Raw genomic sequence first — 22,705 nt, forward strand, 5'->3', positions numbered from 1 at the left:
TGCTTCTGTGAATTTTTATTTATTTCTACTGTGTTATCTTTAACATTCTACACAAATACAGTACAGTATTCTCTTTTTAAAAATCCAATCATTACATTCCTCAGTTTTTTACAGAAAGACCTTGTTCAATAATCAAAGAGGCTAAGGTCCTTGTTGGCTCAGTACCAATCCTCCGAGAGAAGGTTAGAAATGCTAGGGTAGCACTCTTCAGAATATCACTGCACTTTCATTTATAATACAATGACAAATACTGTACCTCAATAAACACTGAACAAATTAAAAAATAATGCAAGCTGATTCATTTTTACATTGTGGTGGTAAACATATAACATATACATTGAAATATTTATCACATTCACAAATAAACATGTCTCAAATTGAACACTGATACTGTCTTAGTGCTGTACAATATCCATAGGCTTTAAAGGTTAAAAATACTAAAGGAGTTATCTAGAATTGAGGGGCAAAATGCAATATATTTTTCATAAAAAAAGCTTTTTCCCTTTTCAATTTAAAGCTGTTATGAAAATTAAAAGAATTCATCAGCAATATAAGTTTCACAAGGGCATACATAAAAAGCATTTATTATTAGAATTATCCTTACAAAATTATCAAGGCAAAACAATGCTGAATAAAAGTTGCAGTCCCACAATCCCAGATTGAACTAGCTTCAATCAAAGCACTTCAACAGTCCATACATTCTAACCCAAACCGGGATACTATTTTCATTAGTGAAACTGGATCTAGACTGAACTACCTTATTCTGCAGGACTGTATTTTAAGATAAAACAGAACATGCAGTTAAAATATTGCGTAAAGAAGACTAACTCCCAAGCTTATAAAAAAGTCTTGCCTTACATTAACATAACATTAAACCATTATCTTCCACCAAACACCACAAAATAATTACTGTATAGCCTATCAAAATGCTTAGTATTTAGCAATAATATCAAAATGCTTCAAAAGGCATAACTGTACAAAAATTACTTATGTTTTGTCCTTTCATTAAAGCATCAATAGATAAAAAGTTTTATTTTATTTTCATTTTAAATGTAATAATTGTATTATAAATTTGCAAGTGATTTCCTGTTCTTTCTTTAAAACAACTGGTTAAGATTCCAGTTGCAGTTCAGAATTGGGGATACCATGCTTTGTTTTTGTAAGCATTTTAATATTTTTTTTTATCAATTAAGCAAAAGATATTCTAGTAAGGATAAAAGGCATTCTTTATGACCAACTACTCCTTATCGTCCGCATGCTCCTGGTGCATGCTGGGTGATTTGCTGGATTCCTTTACATTGCTACTACCATTCTGATCTGGACTTCGGGAGCGCGAACGAGATCGAGATCTTGAACGTGATCGAGAACGGGATAGAGAACGGCTCCTATAACACAAAGGATTTGATGAGTAAGTGTTTAATCAATTATACAAAATAGGTAGCTAATAAGTGGGGGATCAGGGACAGCCTAGAACACCTCAATGGGGTTCAGTAGGAAAATAGAAAGTGTAGTGTATTGTTCCTAATTCCAGATATGCAATTATTTGCTAATATTTCCTAAATTTCCATGTGAAAATACATGCAAAGCTACTCACTTTTTTGTGTCTCTTACTGGTGATCGTGATCCTGATTTACGAGAGCCAGACCTAGATCGTGAACGAGATCGAGATTTTCTTCCACGAGACCTGAAAAGAAAAGTATACACAAAGTACATGTTATCAAAATTTATGGTTATGGGAGGTAAATATAAAGATCAGAACGTCAATGACAAACTTAATTGAATTAATACAACAGTTACTGATTTCTAAAAATAAGTTAAATTATAGAATTCAAACTGCAACAAATCATTAATAACAATTAAAATAAATTATACATAATTACAAATGTACAAAGTGTACATAAAAGAAAATAAGGCAAAAAAAACATACCTACTACGGCTTCGGCTTCTAAAACGTCCACGATTATGATATCCACGTCGAGGCGATCTAGATCTGAAATAAGTTTAACCAAGTTAACAACAGCAATACAATCAGAGTTGGTTCAAGACGGATGTTGTTCAGTGAGAGGGAAATTTATGGTTTCTTTTAGTAACTATTAACTTTTTTCTTTTATATACTTGATTAACAAGTTTGTTGACATAAGAAGATCCAGCAAACTGAAATCCAAACAGGGGAGAATGTAAAGAGATGATCACATACCATCTTTTTTTCTGTTTTAAAAATAAATTTGAATCAAAGCCAATAGAATCAAACAAGCATTTTACCAAATTTAGCTTTTTAAACTAAAGTTAATTAACAATGTGCTAGCTCTGTTCTCTATTGATAATGTGTTTTAAATCACACAGCACATGCGCCTACCGATAAACCTTTTAGTATGAAGTCTTCGCGCTGAAGTTTAGGGCGTTGTTTAGTAATTTGATTGGCATAAACGAAGTCCACTCCTATGAGGATATTCGTTGTGGGATGAGGAGACGATTGGAGTTGCCGGGAATGTTGCAACTTTAACAGCTGCAACTCAATGAGGAGTTGCTGCAAAGCATGCTGGTGATAGGGTGAGCTGAATGTTGATTTGCTGAATCAGAAGATGGTTGCTGCTGATTGGACAGGAGTGATCACATGATGTTTGTTGTAGTCATTGAAGAGTTGTTGAAGTAGAGGTTTAAGCCTGGAAAGTTGGCAGTAAATAGAGGTAACCGACAAAAAAAAAAAAACACAAGTAACTCCAAATTCAGTTTTAATGTATTGAATTATTATTTTATTAGCATTACTATTATTATATAACCAATGTGAACATGTTGCTATGACGATCTGTGAACAAAAATCCAGAGTTAATAGTAGAAAATTTTCATAATAGCTATTAAGTAAAAAAATGTTAAGTAGACTCCTAGTTGATGAAATACAGTTTAACATGAAATGAAAACAATAAATGATAATATATGACAAATATCACAGAATGTCAAATAACTAACAAGAAGTGAGTATAATTTAATCATGGATTTGCTATCAATTAATTTGTTTATATCTTAATTATTACAAATTCACAATATCTCTAAGCATTCTACACTTCTTTAAAGCTTTGACAAACTACACAACATAACTAAACAAAAATTGTGACATTCGCAGGATAATTAGCAATGGAGGTTACAAAATTATGAGCTTATTTTAACACATAAAAAAAATATTTACATTTTGTTGCTTAAATTTATTAAATGATAAACAGCACCAAAAAGACAACAGATGAGTATTCTTGTATCTTACCTGCTTCTGTACCGGCCATGTCGTCTGGGAGGTGGACCTCGACCACCACCACGCCCTCTTCTTGCTTTACCACTAGACATTTCAACACGGATTCTTCTATTGCAAACAATTCTACAGATTCAAAGAAATTCTATTTTTATTCTTATTTTTTCTTGTACAATCAATAACTAATGAAAGTTTTGATTATATTTTTGGAAAAAATAATATAATTGTAAATTTAAATATTAAAAAAAACTTCTGTAATATAAAAGGCAATACAGTCAACTATCCCAATGCAATGCCACAACATATAATAATATTAACAACTCAATAAATAATTTAATTCCTGTTATCATATCCAATAGTAATGCTGTCTCCACAAGAACAAAACTGATATAAATTTACATACAAAGGCCCTGGGTGTGAAATAATTGGGTTATTATTAGTATGTTTTGTGTAGATTTTACCTTCCATCGAGGCCACGGCAAGCATCTCTGGCATCATGGGGGTTCTCAAACTCAACAAAGGCAAAGCCTGGTGGATTTCTGGCTACCCACACATTCCTTAATGGCCCATAGAAACTAAATGAACGTTCTAACTCATGTTTCGCTGCCCCTGATCCCAACTCTCCTACATACACTTTGCAATCCAACGTTCCTAAGTCTCTATGGTGGGAGTAGCTCATCCTCATTGCTGAAAAAAAAAAGCACAAAGCATTACTATTTAACAAAATTAAATATTACTTAATGATTAATCATACTAGGCTAGGCAGCCTAGCTATTGTAGGCTGGAAAATTAATGAGGTAAAAGGCTTTTCATTTTTCTAAAGCCAAATATCACTTGTGGCCTGACTAGCCTAGGCCGGCCTAGCCCTAAAAGGCTGAGTGAGCGGGGAATTATCCGCACAAACATTTGGCCTAGAAAAAAGAAACCTGTCCGCGCATTTCGGATGATAATAAGGGCCGATTTCCACGCAGATTTTTCTAAAAATTAGGCTTTGACCAAATCTTAATATAAAAGCCTACTAGATATGCTAGAAACAGGCTAGGCCTAGTAGTAGTAGTAGGCCTAGGCTAGTACTAGGTTTGGCCCCACTACTACTACTAGGCCTAGTACTAGGCTAGCAGTAGTAGTACAGTAGGCCTAGGCTAGTACTACTAGCCTAGGGCTAGGCTACCTACCTAGTGCTTTTGAGTTGATTGATGTGTTTTTTTTTTTTGTTGAGAGAACAAAGTCTAAACTATATAGTAATGTATGTATTGCAGATTACTACCAAGTAAACAATACCCTTACATATAGTTAACAAACTGGTCAAATATTGGGGAAAATATACCAATAACTTACGAATTTCGTTTACTAACTACTTCTCTTCCAACCAACAAGATGAAAACCAAGCGAGAAAGAGACTTTTGTAAGGCATCAGTTGCCAGGATGACTATTTTCTAATAATAAAAATAATCATTATTTGACTACAAAGGGCATTAAATACGTACATGAACTACTTTAGGTTAATTCTCTTTCTCAAATCTTCTACAAGACAAATAAGTACCAAGTACAAAAGAAGTAAAATTAAATAGTACCAAGTATCACCGAAATATTGATCTCTGGCAATACTATTTTAATCAACAGTGACAATAGAGGGGGCTTCAAGCTGTGTGATCAAGCTGATCACACAGAACCACAAATTGGTGATGGCACTCAGCAATCAACCAAACATACAATTTGACTCAGATTATTGCTCAGTGGCAGATAAAGGGGCCAGCAGCCCCCCACCCCACCTCCCTGAAATTTACAACGATTCTAAAAAAAAAAAAGGGAAAAAAGGGATAAAAAAAAGAAATCATATTTAGAAGTCCAGACGATGTAGACTGTCTCTTATACACATCTAAACTGATATAAATTTACATACAAAGGCCCTGGGTGTGAAATAATTGGGTTATTATTAGTATGTTTTGTGTAGATTTTACCTTCCATCGAGGCCACGGCAAGCATCTCTGGCATCATGGGGGTTCTCAAACTCAACAAAGGCAAAGCCTGGTGGATTTCTGGCTACCCACACATTCCTTAAAGGCCCATAGAAACTAAATGAACGTTCTAACTCATGTTTCGCTGCCCCTGATCCCAACTCTCCTACATACACTTTGCAATCCAACGTTCCTAAGTCTCTATGGTGGGAGTAGCTCATCCTCATTGCTGAAAAAAAAAAGCACAAAGCATTACTATTTAACAAAATTAAATATTACTTAATGATTAATCATACTAGGCTAGGCAGCCTAGCTATTGTAGGCTGGAAAATTAATGAGGTAAAAGGCTTTTCATTTTTCTAAAGCCAAATATCACTTGTGGCCTGACTAGCCTAGGCCGGCCTAGCCCTAAAAGGCTGAGTGAGCGGGGAATTATCCGCACAAACATTTGGCCTAGAAAAAAGAAACCTGTCCGCGCATTTCGGATGATAATAAGGGCCGATTTCCACGCAGATTTTTCTAAAAATTAGGCTTTGACCAAATCTTAATATAAAAGCCTACTAGATATGCTAGAAACAGGCAATGGAAATAAACATGCTATTGGTTTTCTTGGGCTATCTTGGAAATGTATGTTAATATGTTGTCCAATACTTTTTTCAGTCATTTGTGTCTTTTATAATCTTTTGTTACTCTATGTAGGGCCTAATTTCTTATCTTTGGCCCGAATAATTGAATGAATAGGGCCTACATATGATAGAGTTAATCTTCTGATTTCTCAGTCTGGAACCAAAAATAAATAAATAGCTGTTTAAAACCATGAAAAACATTAATATGATTTGATAAAATAAGCGTATTAACTATTATATTTTTTAACCGTAAATCATCGATGTCAACATATTAAAATGTTAAGATTTTAAAGTCTCGTATGGCGCACTGAACTAATTACGCATGCGTGTATGAATATGTAAGATATGAAATGCTTGAACGCGCCTTTAAAAAATAACATGAGTTTTTGTATCGACGGCACGACAGGGACGGCGGCGGAGTAGACAGACTTACCGCAACCGTAACAACTCACAACAGTGCGTGTGTCGAATGGCAAATGTACAAGCGAGCTGAATGGATGGGTGGTAGGTAGGCCTAGGTTAGCGCAATGGAAGATAGTAACATCGTTGAGGAGTGGCTCCGATCTTTAGACCTTTCTCAATATTTAGAGGCGTTTATTGATAATGGCTACGATGATTTGGAGACATGCAAGCAAATCGGAGAGCCTGATTTGGACGCGATAGGAGTAGATGCCACTCCACACCGGGTTGATATACTTGAGGCTGTCAATCGACTGAGAACGGAAGGAGGAGCCCCGGTTTATTTCACTTTAGAACCGAATCCACCGTCTAAAGATGATGCCGATGGGAATATTGTTTCGGAAACCTTTTTCGGAGATGTCGGAGGAGGAAAATATTACGGGCAGGTAGATGAGGATGTGTTTACTAACAGCGAACGAGCTTGTAGCCACAGTGAAACATTTGTACACTACCCAAAAAATCAGTTGAAATTAATGATAAGTCAGAGTCTCCATGAACGAAACATCAATTTAAGTCAGCAACCTTTCTCCAACCAGGTAAGTACCTAAATAATCTATTTAGCACATGTTTAATTATCATACCATGATTGGCCCTTTCTTTAAGTTTATCCATGGATATTAATAAATTACAAAATACATCAAAAATTAGCTGAACACTTGAGTGGAAATTGGCTGTGAAAATCACAATGCTGTAGCCAGCTATTGGGACAGTTGGGGCAGTCCCTCACAATTTTTCTCTTGCCACAAAGAAAGGGTCTACATTTTAAAAATGGATCCAGATTTCTCATATTTTATGTAAAATGGATTAACTTTTAAGAAAATGGGTCCATATTTCTCCTATTTTGCGTAAAATGGATCAATTTTAAAGAAAAATGGGTCCTGATTATCCACATTTTTGCGTAAAAATTCGACAACTTTTAAGAAAATGGGTCCACATCATTTGAATTTACATGTAAAGTGGTCCACCCTGATACTGCCCCTCACAGTTTGAAAATCCTGGCTACGGCATTGGGTGTGCATAATTATTAAATTTAACTAACTGTACATTGACGAGGTTCCGTTGCCTCACTGGTTAACCACCTCCATTCACATCTTTTATTTGTTTTTGTTATTTCTTCTACTACTATATTGAGAGAGATAGGCCAAATTATATTTTAGATTTGGTTCTTCTGTTTTGAATTTGTTTATCTTATGTCTTCAAATGGACCTTTTCAGAGTGTCAATCAAACTTAACAATTGACCAATCAGAACAGGGCTAGGAATACATACGTCACATAAACATAAATTAATGGTCGTTATAGTTTATAGTCCATTTTACCTTTCTTCTACAACAAATATTGCTGTCACACACATCATGAATACAAAGACATGAAACAATGCTGAATGTACTGTATGTACAGTATGGGTGTATCACTTGTGACTTACTGTACACATATATCACTTGCAAAAAAACTTGGATTACTGCATGATTTTCTCATTAAAGTAAAAAAAAAGACAAGAAACTTTGACACTATTTTTATGGCCCAGGTATCCAGGGGATAAATTTAGTTGAGACATACAGATTAAATCCACAATAGTATATATGGAAGTAATTCGAAGCCAGCTGTGTACATCTGTTGTCCATTTTTTATTGTTTAATTTATTACATGCCTATTGTTCCATCATCATCATGAATCCATTTTATGAGAATCAATGTTTAAACTTTGAACTAGCTTTGAATTTAGTATGCAGGGTGGCTATTTAGAATTCTACAGCATGTCAAAGCTTTGCTGCCAGAATTAATTCCCTTACCCCCATCAGCAACACAAACCTAATGACTAATTGACTTACATTGGAAAAAGGAATTAATTATAAAACTACTTTTTCTTGTTTTCAAGTCATTCTCAATTAAACAAACCATCATATTTTACTCTAAATATTATTATTCACCTGTTTACTTGAGTTTTTCTGTGGTTATCATTTTCATGACCTTTTCAATTTCATCAGCATATATTTTCTATTATAAAGCACTGTGAGTGCGTTCACAATTTTCAACGTGTTCACAAGTGTACAAATGAAACAGTATACTAGGGGGAAGGGGTGGACAAATTTGTACACTTACACATGTGCATGAAAATGTTTATTCAAAATACATGCAATATTCAAAATACTGTAATAGATTTTTTTTTATAACCAATTATAATGCAACCATGGATATAGACATTTTATGCAACCAAGTAAGTACTTTAGTTAATAGTATCACACAAAAATGGATAGCAGTTTTGAAAAATCAACATTTTTTATGTACACGAAAAAGAGTAGGGCCTACAGTACTGTTTGTACACTTACGAAAATGTTGATACTGTAATTGTGAACAAAAGTAGATCAACAGTTCAGTTGTATTATCTTGCTTACTTTTCACACAACAATGTGCAACTTGGCTCTTTAATAACAGCATTATGCTTTAAGATGACCTACCATATTCAACACTGCAATTCAAACCACATTCTAAGTATTAATGAATAAGAAATATTTTTTGTTAGTGGCATTTCAAAATACCAATTATGCTGCACATCATGTTAAAACAATCTTAAAACAGATGGTACAGTATGTACTGTACCCAGTATTTATTTCGTGGCTAACCTCAATTTGGAAATGGCCCATCCACATCACTGATATCATACAATCGTGTAACCCGAATTTGGAGTTTCCCAAACTGTAGCGTAAAGCAGGCTGTGTTTTTCTCATGTTTTGATCTGACGTTCGCTACAGAGGATAATTAAAGCCCCATTCCCAGCAAGATTTCAGTTGTTTAGTGAAATTTTGCCGAATGGGGCTTTAAACTTGCCTCTGTTCAGTCTGCAATTTTATTTTTAACTATACTGTATGTAGGCCTCAGTAGGCATATAGTAATTCAAGGGCTAATGCTCCATCACTTAACACTCTTACATTTTGGTTGGTATGGTTTACTGAAATAAATCAATTTGTTATTAAATCAAGTTTATTACATAAAAAAGCTTTAAAAGTGGCCTCTCCATGATATACTTTAATGCTTTAACAAATGTTTTAAAAGCTCAGTTGTTTTGCAGGGTTTTGGAGACAGATTTTAAAAAAAACATGTCTCAAATTCTGCACTTTATTTTAAAATTGTTTAATCATACTGTAATCAACCCAATTTATTGACAGGGTAATTCCAACAGCACACATTGTTATTAAATATGGCATGGGTATCGACCGCAGAATTATTTCTTTATGATAATCTTGTTTATTATCACAACAATCCAATGAGTGCATGGTGTGGTGAAGCAAAAACAGGAATAATAGGACCACGGAAATGGAAAGAACAAAAGTAATAACCAGAATGTGTACTTATTAAAACAGTTAACAACCAATATGATTATGATTGTGCTTTAGTATGACTCTAGCTACTTAATGAATGCTACAGTGGTAACCTTGTAGATATTTTGTCACTTTTTGTATTTAATAAAAAGATTAGAATGCTGAAATGAATGAACAATGAGGTATGTTTGTATGTTTTCTTGTTAAATTTCTGAGTATTGTTCTCTAAGAAGGTCAAGCTAACAAATACTGGGTTGTCTTTTAAGCACTGTACTGTGAAATGATGTAGGTGTATCAAATTGTGTGTTTTAAAATGCACACATTCACAGAATTATTTAATTTGCATTCTTTTTATAACTTACATTTACAAATTCATTCCATTCCTCATGATGTAAATATTATGCTGGAGACTGAGAGTCGCAAATGTAGAAACATCCAATGTACAGTATCGCTAGATGCAGCAAAAAATGTGCTACTTAGTATGTACTCAGTTCTTTAAATGGAAGACATCTGAGGACTTTCTAACTAATAATAATAATAGTGAAATATTTAACTAAACATTGATGTTTAAAAATCCTTAATATCTGTCGTGTGTAAGTGCTCAAGTATCCTCAGCTCACCGTATAAATTAATCCACAAAAGAACAGTTGGTACTGTACATAAACAGTGTATTGGTTACACACTGTGCGGTGCATATTGTGTTTACCTAATTTCTCATTCACTAATTTCAATAATGTAATGACAATGTAGACATTCCACTGTTCAAGGCATAAATGGAGATTGAAGGGGAATACTGTACTTTTGGTTTTTCCAGTTTAGAGGATCATTATTGTATTGCTTATGTACAACCAGGTAAATCTTGGTAAACCATACTTGAATAGGTCTAAATAAGTTTATTATTATTCAACTAAAAAGTAGAATGAGAAAACAAGTTCCTTGCCAAGTCTAAAGCAGTTGACTTTTTTTCTGGTTATTTTGCAGTTTGTCCACATGTTATTGATACTACCTAGACCTTTGAGGGAAAGTCGCACACGCAGTTTTCCAATAAATGCCCAAACGTGAAATCGGTCATTTTTTAAAATTTTTTTAAATCTCAAAAACATACAAATTAAACATTTAACTTTCATCCTACATTTACCTCTCTGATTTATAATCAATAAATGCTTTAACAATGGTATTTAAGAGAACTTGTCCTAACGTACAGACATAAAATCCTGAAATTTCTAGCGTCACGATCTCACAGAATAGCCATTTTTCGCAGCGTTTTCTATATCCGAAATATGGCGTCAAGCCAAGTATGCTGGGTAGTTTAAGGAAATTTAGTACGGTAATCTTTCATTTCATTGGTTTATTTTAGTGTTAAAAATTCAAGTTAACCAATAGACGACGATATTTCTCTTTGCGCATCCTTTAATTTCTGCCAGCAAATTAATTTTTGTGCAGTAGCAAAACTCATACATCTTTAAAGTTAGTCTGAGAGTGCCGTCTCTTGATTACTTCTTTTAGTAAAACTCTTGTAATTGGAAATGATTTATGTAATCTTTTTTTGCATTTTTTTTCTCAATCTCCAACCATCTCAACCTTAACAAATTGTGACCTACTTATTTCGTATTATTAATATTTTATAAATTGTCCATGTCCTTAATTATCTCAGGATGGTAGAAAAAGCAAGACATTGCAAGACCATTAACTCATATCATCTGTCCAAGGCCATGGGGTTATGTTTGTTGACAGAATGAATGGTGTTTTCTTGAGGACAAGATAACCTTCCACTTGGTGTCAAGCTACACTACCATCCACCAGTTTCAGACTTAATCTTGTGAGCACCCAAGTGGAAAAGCTAGTGGTAGCGTCCTTATAGTTTAGGTTAATGAGCACTTTGGCTCATTTTGCGCCAGGTCTCTGTACCAGCTAAATTGGATAGATGTTACTCATTTTGGACACATGTTTTACATTCAATGAATAATGGTTTTGGAAATTAATGGAAACCCAATGTTTTTGTCAAGGTACTCTGTGATTTTTATTTTCTAATTAAAAAGTTAGGCTAATTATTTTTGTGTATTTTTCTTATCACTATTAAAAACAGACGTTAAAATATAAAGATATAATGTAGGCCTAGATACATAGAATAGAATAAAGTTTGATTATCAATAATAATAACAATGTGAATTGCTCATTGAACTCAATATTGACAATGAAAGTGATAAATATGTTTACTTATTAAAGCTATTAGGTATACAATTAATTAGACTTAAGGGATGTTTTATTTTAATATTATCTTTATTGATTTAAAAATTTGAATGACAGATTGATTGTTTAAAATTGTCAATATAAAAATGGAAAAGAAAATAGTCCATAGCACAAATGCCAAATGATCATCAAAAATAAGGTTTGCTTTGAAGTTCTTGTTTATACTGTAAGTTTTCTGAGTCAGTATATATCTCACTGATTTTTGTCCAGTTCTGTGCTTTAGTTTTCATTGATGAATTAAATATTATTGCGGTAGTTGCAACTTGGAGAGCTGTAGAAGTGACCATTATGCTAATGACTGCTGTCAACCACCATTTAGTATCTACTCAACATTGAGTCATTGCTTTGTGGTTTTTCTTTACATCACTTATTACACAATTGATTGAACCACAAGATGCTGTTTAAAATACAAGATAGTACTACTAATAGAAAGATATGCTGTAGCCTGTACTGTATTTCATTTGTGATATGTAGGTTGCAAATACACAGGGTTTTAACTTTTTTTTTGTGGGAAGTAGGTGCTTCTTGGTTAATTTACTGTATATTTTCTTAAATTTAATTTTCAAATGAAAATTGAAAACATACCTAACTAAGAAATACAGAATTAATTGTTGTTCAATTGAGACAACCAAGACAGTAGGCCTACAACATTTACTTGCTTACATAGGACATACCTGGAGACTGTTGAGAATATAAACATACAGTGGTTTGATGATGTTGTACGTGATGGACCAAAGGTTAGAGAGAGAGAAAAAAAATATAGTACTGTAGAGATAATATGAAGACCATAGGAAGCATGCTCATGTTACAAGGTTGTTTTCCATTTGAATAGAGTAGATACACAATCCAGTAACTATAATGTTTTTATTGGATGATACTGTATGTTTTCAGGGATTTTTCAAATAGTATCCTATAACATTTTCACATTGAGTAAAATACAATAGTAATCATGAAGGTTTACACTGTTGACAACTGCACACATTTTTTGTAGTAAGGCATCTATTGAAAAATCATTTTAAAGAAACATTTTATTTAGACACCTGAAAATTGATTACTGCATCTTCTGCTTTGAGTAGTATTTGAACCAAAATAATATTTTGTTCTGCATTATTTTCCCAAAAACATATTTATAGCACCATGGTTAGTCTGTGATGAAGGAATTGACTCATTTTGGATATTAAGATAGTTCACCTCAATACTGAATTCATCAGTAGCATTGTGAAATGGGGAGCTTCATGATTAGATGTGGGGGCGCTACAGTAGCTCACAAAATATGCATAAAAATGGGTCGGAGCGCCAAAGTGAATTTTTTTCTTAAACACAGAGGGCCGCACCCAAACTTTAATGTTTCCGGTGAGCTTCCAAATAACCTCCAAGCACTGCTTTTACATCACTTTATTCTCAGTTTTAATATTACTTTTTACATATGATTGGTGTCGGGCCGTATAAAAACAAGGTGTTTTCTAGCCAATTTGGATTGGCGGACTACAAACATAAGGTTTTTAATTCGTCGAAGTGGGCCGCAAAAAAATCACTGACGGGCCGCAAGCCGCACTTTTCCCCCCTGTGCTCTAGATAAACCTGGGGTTTTTTTTTCTGATGGTTGCTGTCTCATCAAAATTACTATTAACTGTAAAGAAATACAGTAGTATTGTTCTAATGAGAATTTGCAGCCTGGCAGGAGTTTTCTCAAAGGAAGGAACAAGCAAAGCCACAATATTAATGTACTATACAAAAAATACAGTGGGCTATATTTGTATACAAACTGTTTCTTGTTTCTTAAGCTGTTAAGTGTGGTCAAGTCATTGGTATCACTTTCACTCCAACACCTGGTTTCTGTTAATTTCTTGACTAGGTACTTTGTATGTTGACATCTTGGATCAAGATGTTTATTTTTGTTCCCAGAACAAATTTGTGGTATACTTCTGTGGGGTGCATGTCCCATGAGGAACTGAAGGTCACCACTGCTATCAAAGTCATCATATTGCACATCTCCAGGCTCCAATCAGCCATCAAATTTTATCAGAAATATAAATCTCAATCCAGAGGTGTTTATATTCTCTTACCATTGGTAGTTATTACAACCTGGGCCTCATAAAAACATTGTTAAGATTATCATACCTAACTGCATCGTTTTTGGGGAAAATCCCAAATTCTTCTTGTGATTGCTAGACCTGGGGATTTTTTTAAAATTTGTTTTAAACTCAATTTTGTTACTGCAATATTTTTAATTAAATGTAAATAAATAAGTTAATATAAAACTAGAGCAAAGGTTGCAAAATAGCATTAATGATGCATTGCTTCTACAGTTTTTATCGCATTCATGTAATTATCCAACTGTCAAAATAAAACAGAACTTGACTGCTCAACAAGCCTACAGTGAACATTACTACTGATTTGTGTAATTAAATTTAGCCATTCAAACAATGATCATTATTATCATTGCCAATATCTTCATTGCCGTCATTGTCAACATTGTCACTTGTCATCACTTATCTGCATTGTCATCATTATCATCATCATCGTCTTCATCTTCATCCATTATCATCATCATCATCTTCATCATCCATCATCATCATCACCACCAGGCAATTAAAGCTGCCCTATATTCACATTAAATAAATCATTATCATCATCATCATAATCATCATCATTATCATCATCATCATCATCATCTTTATCATCATCATCGTCATCATTATCATCTTCATAATTGTCATCACATTCACTTATTTATGTAGTAAATAACTTTCATTTATCATTTACAAAGTAATAATGTTGTAACAATACTAAGTAATCAGTAGCCAATTTGGTGCAAAGATTTGTCTTTGTCAAGTGAAAATATGGTCACAAGTTATGAGTCATCTAACAGATTACGATGAGAGCAAGGCAATTAAAGCTGCCCTATATTCACATTAAAACAATTCCTTGCTAAAAAAAAAACACATTCAAATCAGAATATGAAATTGCTTATTTAAGATAAAAGAAGTTACATCTACAGAAGGCCTACATTATATAATGAGACAGAAACTATTCTTTTTAATATAAAAATCCTAAAACTGACGACAAATCTATTTAATTTAGGATCTATGAAATAAAGAATAGAATTTATAATGCGTTTAATTTTCAAATAAAATATCTTCTCATTATCAAATGTAAGCTAATAATTTAAAAATATACAAATTAATCAATTTTAATATAAATTTTAACTTTACCCAGACAGTATTGTGCTTATTGTTTTGGTGTAAATTTGAATTTTTTTTTTGAGGGTTAAAGAATGCTTCATCTGGAGTGTACTGGAGTAGGCAACACCCACGGTCCTCCTTTGATAGCAAGATTGTATTACAGATAGAACAATAGGCCTAGATATGAATATGAAATGTTTTGTACATAATTGACTGATTTATGAAGGATAAACAACATATAAAATATATCCCTAGTCACATGAATACAGTCCAACACTTTTTAGCAAGCATGGCCGGAATATTAGAGTTCACTGTCATCATTCAAACAAGTGCAACAGCCACTTTAATGGAGTGTCAGACCGAATCTTGATTTTCATTTTAAGGAGTTTTGTTCTTTCATTTGCTGTATCCAAAAAGAATGGTCAATTTGTGGCTCACTTAAAACCATCACGTGAAAGCAGGAGATTGTGTAGTTCTTGAATGAAGCGTGATACTTATTAACTACTTTACCAAATCTTGGTTTACATTTTAAGGAGGTTTGTTTTTTAATTAGACTCGAAGGATTCTTAGTTTTGCCTCAAAGAATTAAGTTTGTTGTCTGATGTTCAGCTTAGATGATTTTGTTTGATCGAATCTCATTAGGGACAGTTCCATTGTAATTATATCATACTACATTTTGCTTGTCGTTCTGACAATCCAAGCAAAACTGAGACATTAATATAGTGTGCTTAGACGAAAAAGTTATACTGTAATACATACTGTTGGTCAATTATAATTCTGTCCTACTTTTTGGAATTTACTGTACTAAATGGATACAAATGTCTTCAGGGGAAGATTTTGGAAATGGCGGAAGGATAGCAAACAAGGGGCACCCCAGTTTATAGGCCTACTATTATTAAGGGTAATATTTGAACACACATTCTGCTGGTGTAAATGGCTGTAGCTCAAGATTTGGACTTCTTTGTAAATGGAAATGTATCCAGTATCAATCTGGAATCAGGGTTATTCTCACCTTGGCAGTGTAAAATGATATTAGTTGGGTACCAATGTTCTTAAATAATACTAGCAAAAAAGTAATGCCATTTCCCTCCAGGGAGTTGTATGCTCCATAAGTTTTTGTGATGCTCATAGAGTATGTTAATATCTCTACAAATTATTTGTTAATGATAAAAAATATCCTGACAAAATATCTTCAGAGTGTAAACCTGACTTCAGTAAGATGTACGTTAAGGTAATTTAACAGAATATTATCAATCAGAGGCCTATAGTTTTAAGTAGATGCTAAATAAAAACAATTCGATTTAAGGAAAGAAAATACAGGTAATAGTAAGATGATAATTAGTTTGTTAATAAATTCTGATTGCATACGTCAAGAAAATCCTTTGATGATGAGGTTTGATGAAGTAATTCAGAAAATTTAGTTATTATTTCTCAAAATTTAGATTAAGGCAACTACTGACATGAATAGACTAATAATGTTGTAGGCAGTCTCATACAAGGCTCTTGTGTAGGACATGAACACTACTGTGTTCAAAGCATCTGGAGTGAATTTCAGGTTTGTATCCTCTATTACAGCCTCACAATTTACATACATGAGCACGTTGTGCTATCAAAAGACACATCAGATCTAATGTATATGTGGCTATAAATACTGCAATGAGAAATAGATTCTTATAGCCTCATACAGCACACTGCTTGACAGATGTTTCTGCTTCCTAAGAATAATCTCGCTGCATAGATTAAAGCCCCGGAGCTAAGCCTTCTTTAAAACCGTGGGATAATATTACATGAACACTGGTTATCTTATGCCTTCTTAAGGACGATTGGAGTGATAGTTTTGTGCCTTGCCCAGGTTGTTAAAGCATTTCTACGCTTTAATTTTCCAATATCTCCTCATGTTTCCATACGTGATATCTCAGCATTTCAGATTTTTGGATTAGTTACGTAAAACACACGTACATACTTATGATTTATGTTCTGAGTATCTTACAATACTTATAATGTGCTTATTTTTTTAAAGCTACATTGTCAGTAGTGTATAACATGATTAGATAAATAGCCTATAGTAACTAAATTAATTATAAGCAATGGCTTTCATACTGTACTTGGAGAAGAATGATTATAAATTAATTACACTGTCCATTTGGTAATATGATTTATATTAGCTATTGTAGTTTACTCTTTTTGTAGTTATATGCTCTATCAATTAATTTACATTAATTTAATAGTATATTTCACAATACCGATTCAGCTTGAACTAATTGTCTATTTATTTACATTTTCTACTACCATTGTGTTGCGAGATGTATCAAGTGTGATAAACTAAATATTTTAATATTTTTAGGCGTGTATATATATATTGATAAATGCAAATCCACATGGATACTGTGCAAACTTTGTATAATAAAATAAAAAATTTTAGGTCTATACAGTACCTGATTTATTATATTGAAATAATTTAAAGAGAAATAAGAAATTAGATGTTTTCTTGTTAAATTCTAAGAACAGTGCTTTAAGATGTTTATAAGTTGCTATAGTAAGCAAATTAATTTTATTTTTATTTATTTAATTATTATTATTATAATAGACCTATTAAACAATTGTCAGATGTTGTTTCACCCAATGGGTGCCTGCTGTACCTGTACAACAGGATGATTATGCATCATGCAACAAAAACAGATATTGTAAGTAATACAATAGGCAATCAACAAAATGAAACATGAAGAACACTACTGTACTTTTTACCAGTTCCTTAGCCAGGATTTTCAAACAGTGGGACGATATACTGTACAAGGGTGGACCCACTTTACGCATTAATGTGGACCCATTTTCTTAAATGTTGTCCCATTTTACGCAAAAATATGAATAAATCTGGACCTATTTTCTTAAAAATTGACCCATTTTACGAAAAATATGAGAAATTTGGACCCATTTTCTTAAAAGTTGGCCCATTTTACACAAAATATGAGAAATCTGGACCCATTTTTAAAATGTGGACCCATTCTTTGTGAACCCAATAGAAAAATAGTGTGGAAATGTCCCAACTGTCCCACCCATTTTATTAATTCCATAGTGTTATGATGGTAGGATAAAATGCTTATCATGGAGAATGAATAAAATTGTTTTCCAGTAGCATCTAGAAGCCTACTATAAATCCATCCTATGCTGTATTATCGTGACCAGTCAGCTTGATAACATATCTCCATGTTTATAATATTGCTTTTAAACTTGCATTTATTCATTAAAGCAAGTGATATACTAAATCATCTAATTTATGAGGTTATTTTAAGTATACAGTGACTGCACTTTCTCTAGATGCAAAGTTGGACATGATTAAACTGACAGCAAATATTTGACTTTTAAATGTTTAAAAATGAAGCCTAATTTTAGGTTCGTGTTATAATGGAGAAAAAGTATTGGAAGTGAATTTAGATAAAGAATTTAGACCTTGTAAGTAATAAAATGTTGCTGTTCAACTTTTTTACAGACGATGTTGTCACTGTTTCAGTTTTTATTGTAAGTTGGTGTACTGTATTTGATTTATTAACTTTAGGCCCACATTTTTCAGCAATTAATGGTTGAAATCAGGGATTGTGTGACTCTAATCCATGCTATTTGAGGACATGGAGAACAAATGGTTCCTAAGATTGTGTCTGTAGGAGACCATATCCAAGGTCTAAATCAAGCTATGGTCTAATCTTCGCTAAGCCAATTTATGGTTGGGTTTATGTGATATATTACAATTTTAAGATATCTTAATCCAAACAACTTCCACTAATCCATGAACCACAGATGTATGGCAGTACATATATCCATGGATGCAAGACTCTATCTTGTCAATCTACAGATGGCATTCCAGAACTTCCTTTCTTTTTTTAATAAAATTGTTATTTTATTCACAAGCAAGAATACAAATATTATTCAGTATGTGAGCACTTCACTCATACAAATGATATCAGTACCATGCAGTATCTATCAAGATAAATGCTTTGTTGGTAGGTTTAAACAATTTTTTATATAAATTCTTTTGCAAGCATAAAATGTTTGTACAAACTGAAAACACGCGCTTCGCTCACTAATCTACACATGCGACAGGCTCGAATCTCAATAATCTCTAACACGAATTGTTGGTGGGTTTATCTTCTCCTATTCCTTCCTGACTAAGTCACGGCTAGGCTCTATTCTTCCTAGCTTCTCTGCCAAATATGCATTTTGAATACTACAGGCTATTTCTTTTCTTTAGTTTGTATCTCCTTACAATTTAAAGGTACTAAAAAATTTTTTTTTTAAATTTCAATAGACTCTAATTACAGGTATTTAAAATTATTACAATTCTAAACATCAGATGTGTGAAGTATACTTTATTGATGAAATATTAAAATATAAATCATTTTTGTAAGGCATATAATATGCTACCGGTACTCTTTTATGAAAAGATTTTAATCAAATTCAATATAACTACTGACCTTATAACATCTCATGTTGTGTTTCTAGTCTGTTTATGCTGTAGCTCTGTGGTATTTGATTCCGGTAATCAATACATCCCAAGATTAGCTGAGGCACTAGTCAGTTAATGACTCTAAGATCTTGGGGCCTATAATCGATACTCATTTCAGGTCAGTTCGGTGTCGAAATGAAAGTGCCGTCGGTCTACTCTTTGCAAGTCCTTACTGGCCTACAGTTAAGATGTGTCAAAATCATGTTATAGGGGCATTTTATGAGTTTGCATATCAGACACTGTATGCTATTCAAACGAACCTACATTAGGACTTGGGCAAGCATCTTAACCTACATTAGGACTTGGGCAAGCATCTTAACCTACATTAGGACTTGGGCAAGCATCTTAACCATTAAGCTATTCAATTCCACTATTTTCCACTGATAAGCGAGTTGGATGGCTGTGCGGTTAGTGCAGGGGCACTGCAAACTACAGCAAAATATCGGCGCTGGTTTCGAACGGAATGCTCGCCTGTGGTTCTGGTGGAACAAGTCTTCTCGGATAAGGACTAAGAACCATAGGCCGAGTTTACACAATGTGGCTTGTGTGCACATTCAACTCCACTCTAGTACTGTTCACATTTGAGTCTTAGGGAATACAGTTGATTCTATATAGAATGATGGTATTTCCAGGATTTGAACCAAGTACCCTATAATTGGAAGGTTGGCATCTTAACCACCAAGCTATTCAACTCCACTGTAGTACTGTTCACATTTGAGTCTTAGGGAATACAGTTGATTTTATATAGAATGATGGTATTTCCAGGATTTGAACCAAGTACCCTATAATTGGAAGGCTGGCATCTTAACCACCAAGTCATTAATCTATTTTGCTGTACAGTAATATGCACTTTTACATTTTTCAAACAAAGATGTTGACTTTTTTTGGGGAAATGCCTAACTTCTTAATTCAAATTAACTTTGTCAAGCGCCCTTGAACATTATTAATGGATACCGGTGCTATATAAATGCATTTGATTGGTTGATTGATTAAATCAATCCTCATTTACCTGTAAGCTTTATAATGTATTTTTCGGTATTTCTCCAGTGAATATGAATATATCTACATTTAATGGTTTTAAACTTGATGCCAGGATAAACTGTGGGACTCATTTTGATTCCTGCTTGACTGGATTCACCTATCATCAAATTAGTACATGAGTCACATGTGTTTCTTTGATGTGTAACAGGTAGTCATATATCATTTTTACACTAACTTGAACCTCATAGCTCGATAGTTAAATGCCAGATTAAAAGCCTGGGGTAAACTTTAACAAGGTGGTAGGGGATGGAAAAATGAATTACTTACAGTATATAATGGCTTTCGGCTATCAAAGCATTTACAATCAGGAAACAAATGATGTGATACTGTTTTAGAGCAAGGCACTCTTTAATAAGAAAATTATGTTTAAAGTGGAAATGTTTCCGAATACTTGATACACCTGAATACAGTGTACATATGACAAGGAACATGTGTGAAGGCTTAATCTCACTTGTGCTCACTCAGGTTTATGATGGTAAGGCAAAAAAAATATTGTTGTCAAAGCCTGACTGATTCATGTCATTGTCACTGTGCTTAGCAACACAACATTTTGTTTGACCCGAGATGATACGTTCCAAAGCTCAATGCTGTGTAGAGTATTAGTTTATGATTTGACAAAAAAAGTATTGTGCACACCAGGAGTTTGAAATTAAGATAATTTTATTGATTATATTAAATTGATGGTAATTTGGCTGGCCTGGGCCCCCTAAATTTTTCAGAATTTAAAAAAAATTAGAAAAAAGAAAATTCTAGTCAAATTTTGAGTCTAAGAGTACTGTACAATTTCCAGCCATGTAGGTGCCATAATCATAAGTTTTCCATGGTTGGGACTGAGGTAGTATAAACCGTCAATCTGTGAAAGTCCCTATCTGGGCCCCTCTATTTCAAATTCTTGAATCTGCCACTGGTTGTTGTGAATATTTAATCTTTTGAATTCTTGTTTTGATTGATGTTGTTTACAGTAAATTTTTATTATTCATATCGTAATTGAGTTTTTATCTCAGATTTATGAACTCAATTGCGTTGGGTTTAGTATGATCCTGGTCTATTAGTCTTATGAGAAGTGCTTTGCAAGAAAATGCATAATGTCCCAGACCCTACTGTTTGTGTAGCTTTGTTGATTGATTCCAAGTTAGAAACTCGTCTATATAAATTTTGGATATTATGTGCTATATTATGATTGCAGTGAATCGTTTAATAGTAATAGTATTGACTGATTGAGTGAATATATTTACTGTTCAATTTTGGACTCCATGGGTAATGGGATGGACTCTGGCCTAAAATAGTGTTCCTGATACTCATTAATTTTTATTTTCATTGGTGGACAATTTATTTTAATGGAGGTTTACTCAATGTTGATCATCAAATAAATTCAATTATTTACCGTAATCAATCAATCATTAAATCTACTGTTATTCATCACTTGTTTTTTTTACCATTTTCATGGAGGATGGATTATCGTTGCAATTATCAATTGATTTATTCAATTTACTGATAGTTCATCACTTGTTTTTACCATTTTCATAGCAGATGGATTATAATTGCAATGAACAAATTACTTAATTAAAACTGACTAAGGGATTGACGATTGATTTATTTTCTAGATTATAAGGTCTATTATTGATACTGTTTTTCTTTAGGGACAGAAAAAAGTTTTTAAATCATTAGTTTAAAAAACAATATTCATAGAATTATCTTTCTATTCTAATAATGTTCTATATATAATGCATTGTTAAAGTATTTTTATGACTAGTATGATGTCATTGTTAACTGGGGCATATTTGACCTGCTCACTGAATGCGATTAATCCTTTCTTTCAAGTCAACCTTTGTACAAGAACAGAGACTTACAGGTAGCCTTTCAGTGAGTCATAATTTATATTAAGGTTTTAGATCAGCAAATATTTGTATTCTCCAAAGCCTTGATTAAAAGTAATGAAATAGTTTGACCTCACTAATGTGGTCAACATGACACGGTAGTTGTTATTGGTTTAAAGTTACTATTGGGTAGCATTCTGTCCAATCAAACAATTACAATAATGCTGCTATAGTCCACAGAAAATGGATAATTACTAGAAATTGCAAATTGCAAGTGAAGTGCTGCGAAGTACAACTGCATATAAATGTTCTT

General features: G+C 33.2%; 2 protein-coding genes across 4 annotated transcripts; one reads left to right on the top strand and one right to left on the bottom strand.

Annotated features, from left to right (window-relative positions):
• Nucleotides 1-2: 2 nt before the first annotated feature.
• LOC117107617 (serine/arginine-rich splicing factor 3-like) lies at nt 3-5,448 on the bottom strand. Of its 3 annotated transcripts, none has more exons than XM_033249321.1 (6): nt 4,580-4,693; nt 3,703-3,928; nt 3,257-3,367; nt 1,928-1,990; nt 1,595-1,684; nt 4-1,385 (listed from the first exon to the last, which is right to left on the bottom strand). In XM_033249321.1, the coding sequence occupies exons 2-6, from the start codon at nt 3,924-3,926 to the stop codon at nt 1,238-1,240; spliced, it is 636 nt and encodes a 211-aa protein (XP_033105212.1). In that variant the 5' UTR covers nt 3,927-3,928; nt 4,580-4,693; the 3' UTR covers nt 4-1,237. The 3 variants fall into 3 exon arrangements, with proteins under 3 accessions (XP_033105214.1, XP_033105212.1, XP_033105213.1); XM_033249322.1 differs by lacking the exon at nt 4,580-4,693 and adding an exon at nt 4,417-4,540; XM_033249323.1 differs by lacking the exons at nt 3,703-3,928; nt 4,580-4,693 and adding an exon at nt 5,203-5,448 and having other exon boundaries at nt 3-1,385.
• A 765-nt stretch (nt 5,449-6,213) lies between these two features.
• Nucleotides 6,214-11,350, top strand: LOC117107673 (sterile alpha motif domain-containing protein 5-like). Its single transcript, XM_033249398.1, has 2 exons — nt 6,214-6,820; nt 11,256-11,350. The coding sequence occupies exons 1-2, from the start codon at nt 6,353-6,355 to the stop codon at nt 11,289-11,291; spliced, it is 504 nt and encodes a 167-aa protein (XP_033105289.1). The 5' UTR covers nt 6,214-6,352; the 3' UTR covers nt 11,292-11,350.
• The last annotated feature ends 11,355 nt before the right edge of the window (nt 11,351-22,705 follow it).

Source organism: Anneissia japonica, unplaced genomic scaffold (genome assembly GCF_011630105.1).
Source record: "Anneissia japonica isolate Jap-2015-1 unplaced genomic scaffold, ASM1163010v1 scaffold5330_len1712360_cov203, whole genome shotgun sequence".
Lineage (NCBI taxonomy): Eukaryota > Metazoa > Echinodermata > Crinoidea > Comatulida > Comatulidae > Anneissia > Anneissia japonica.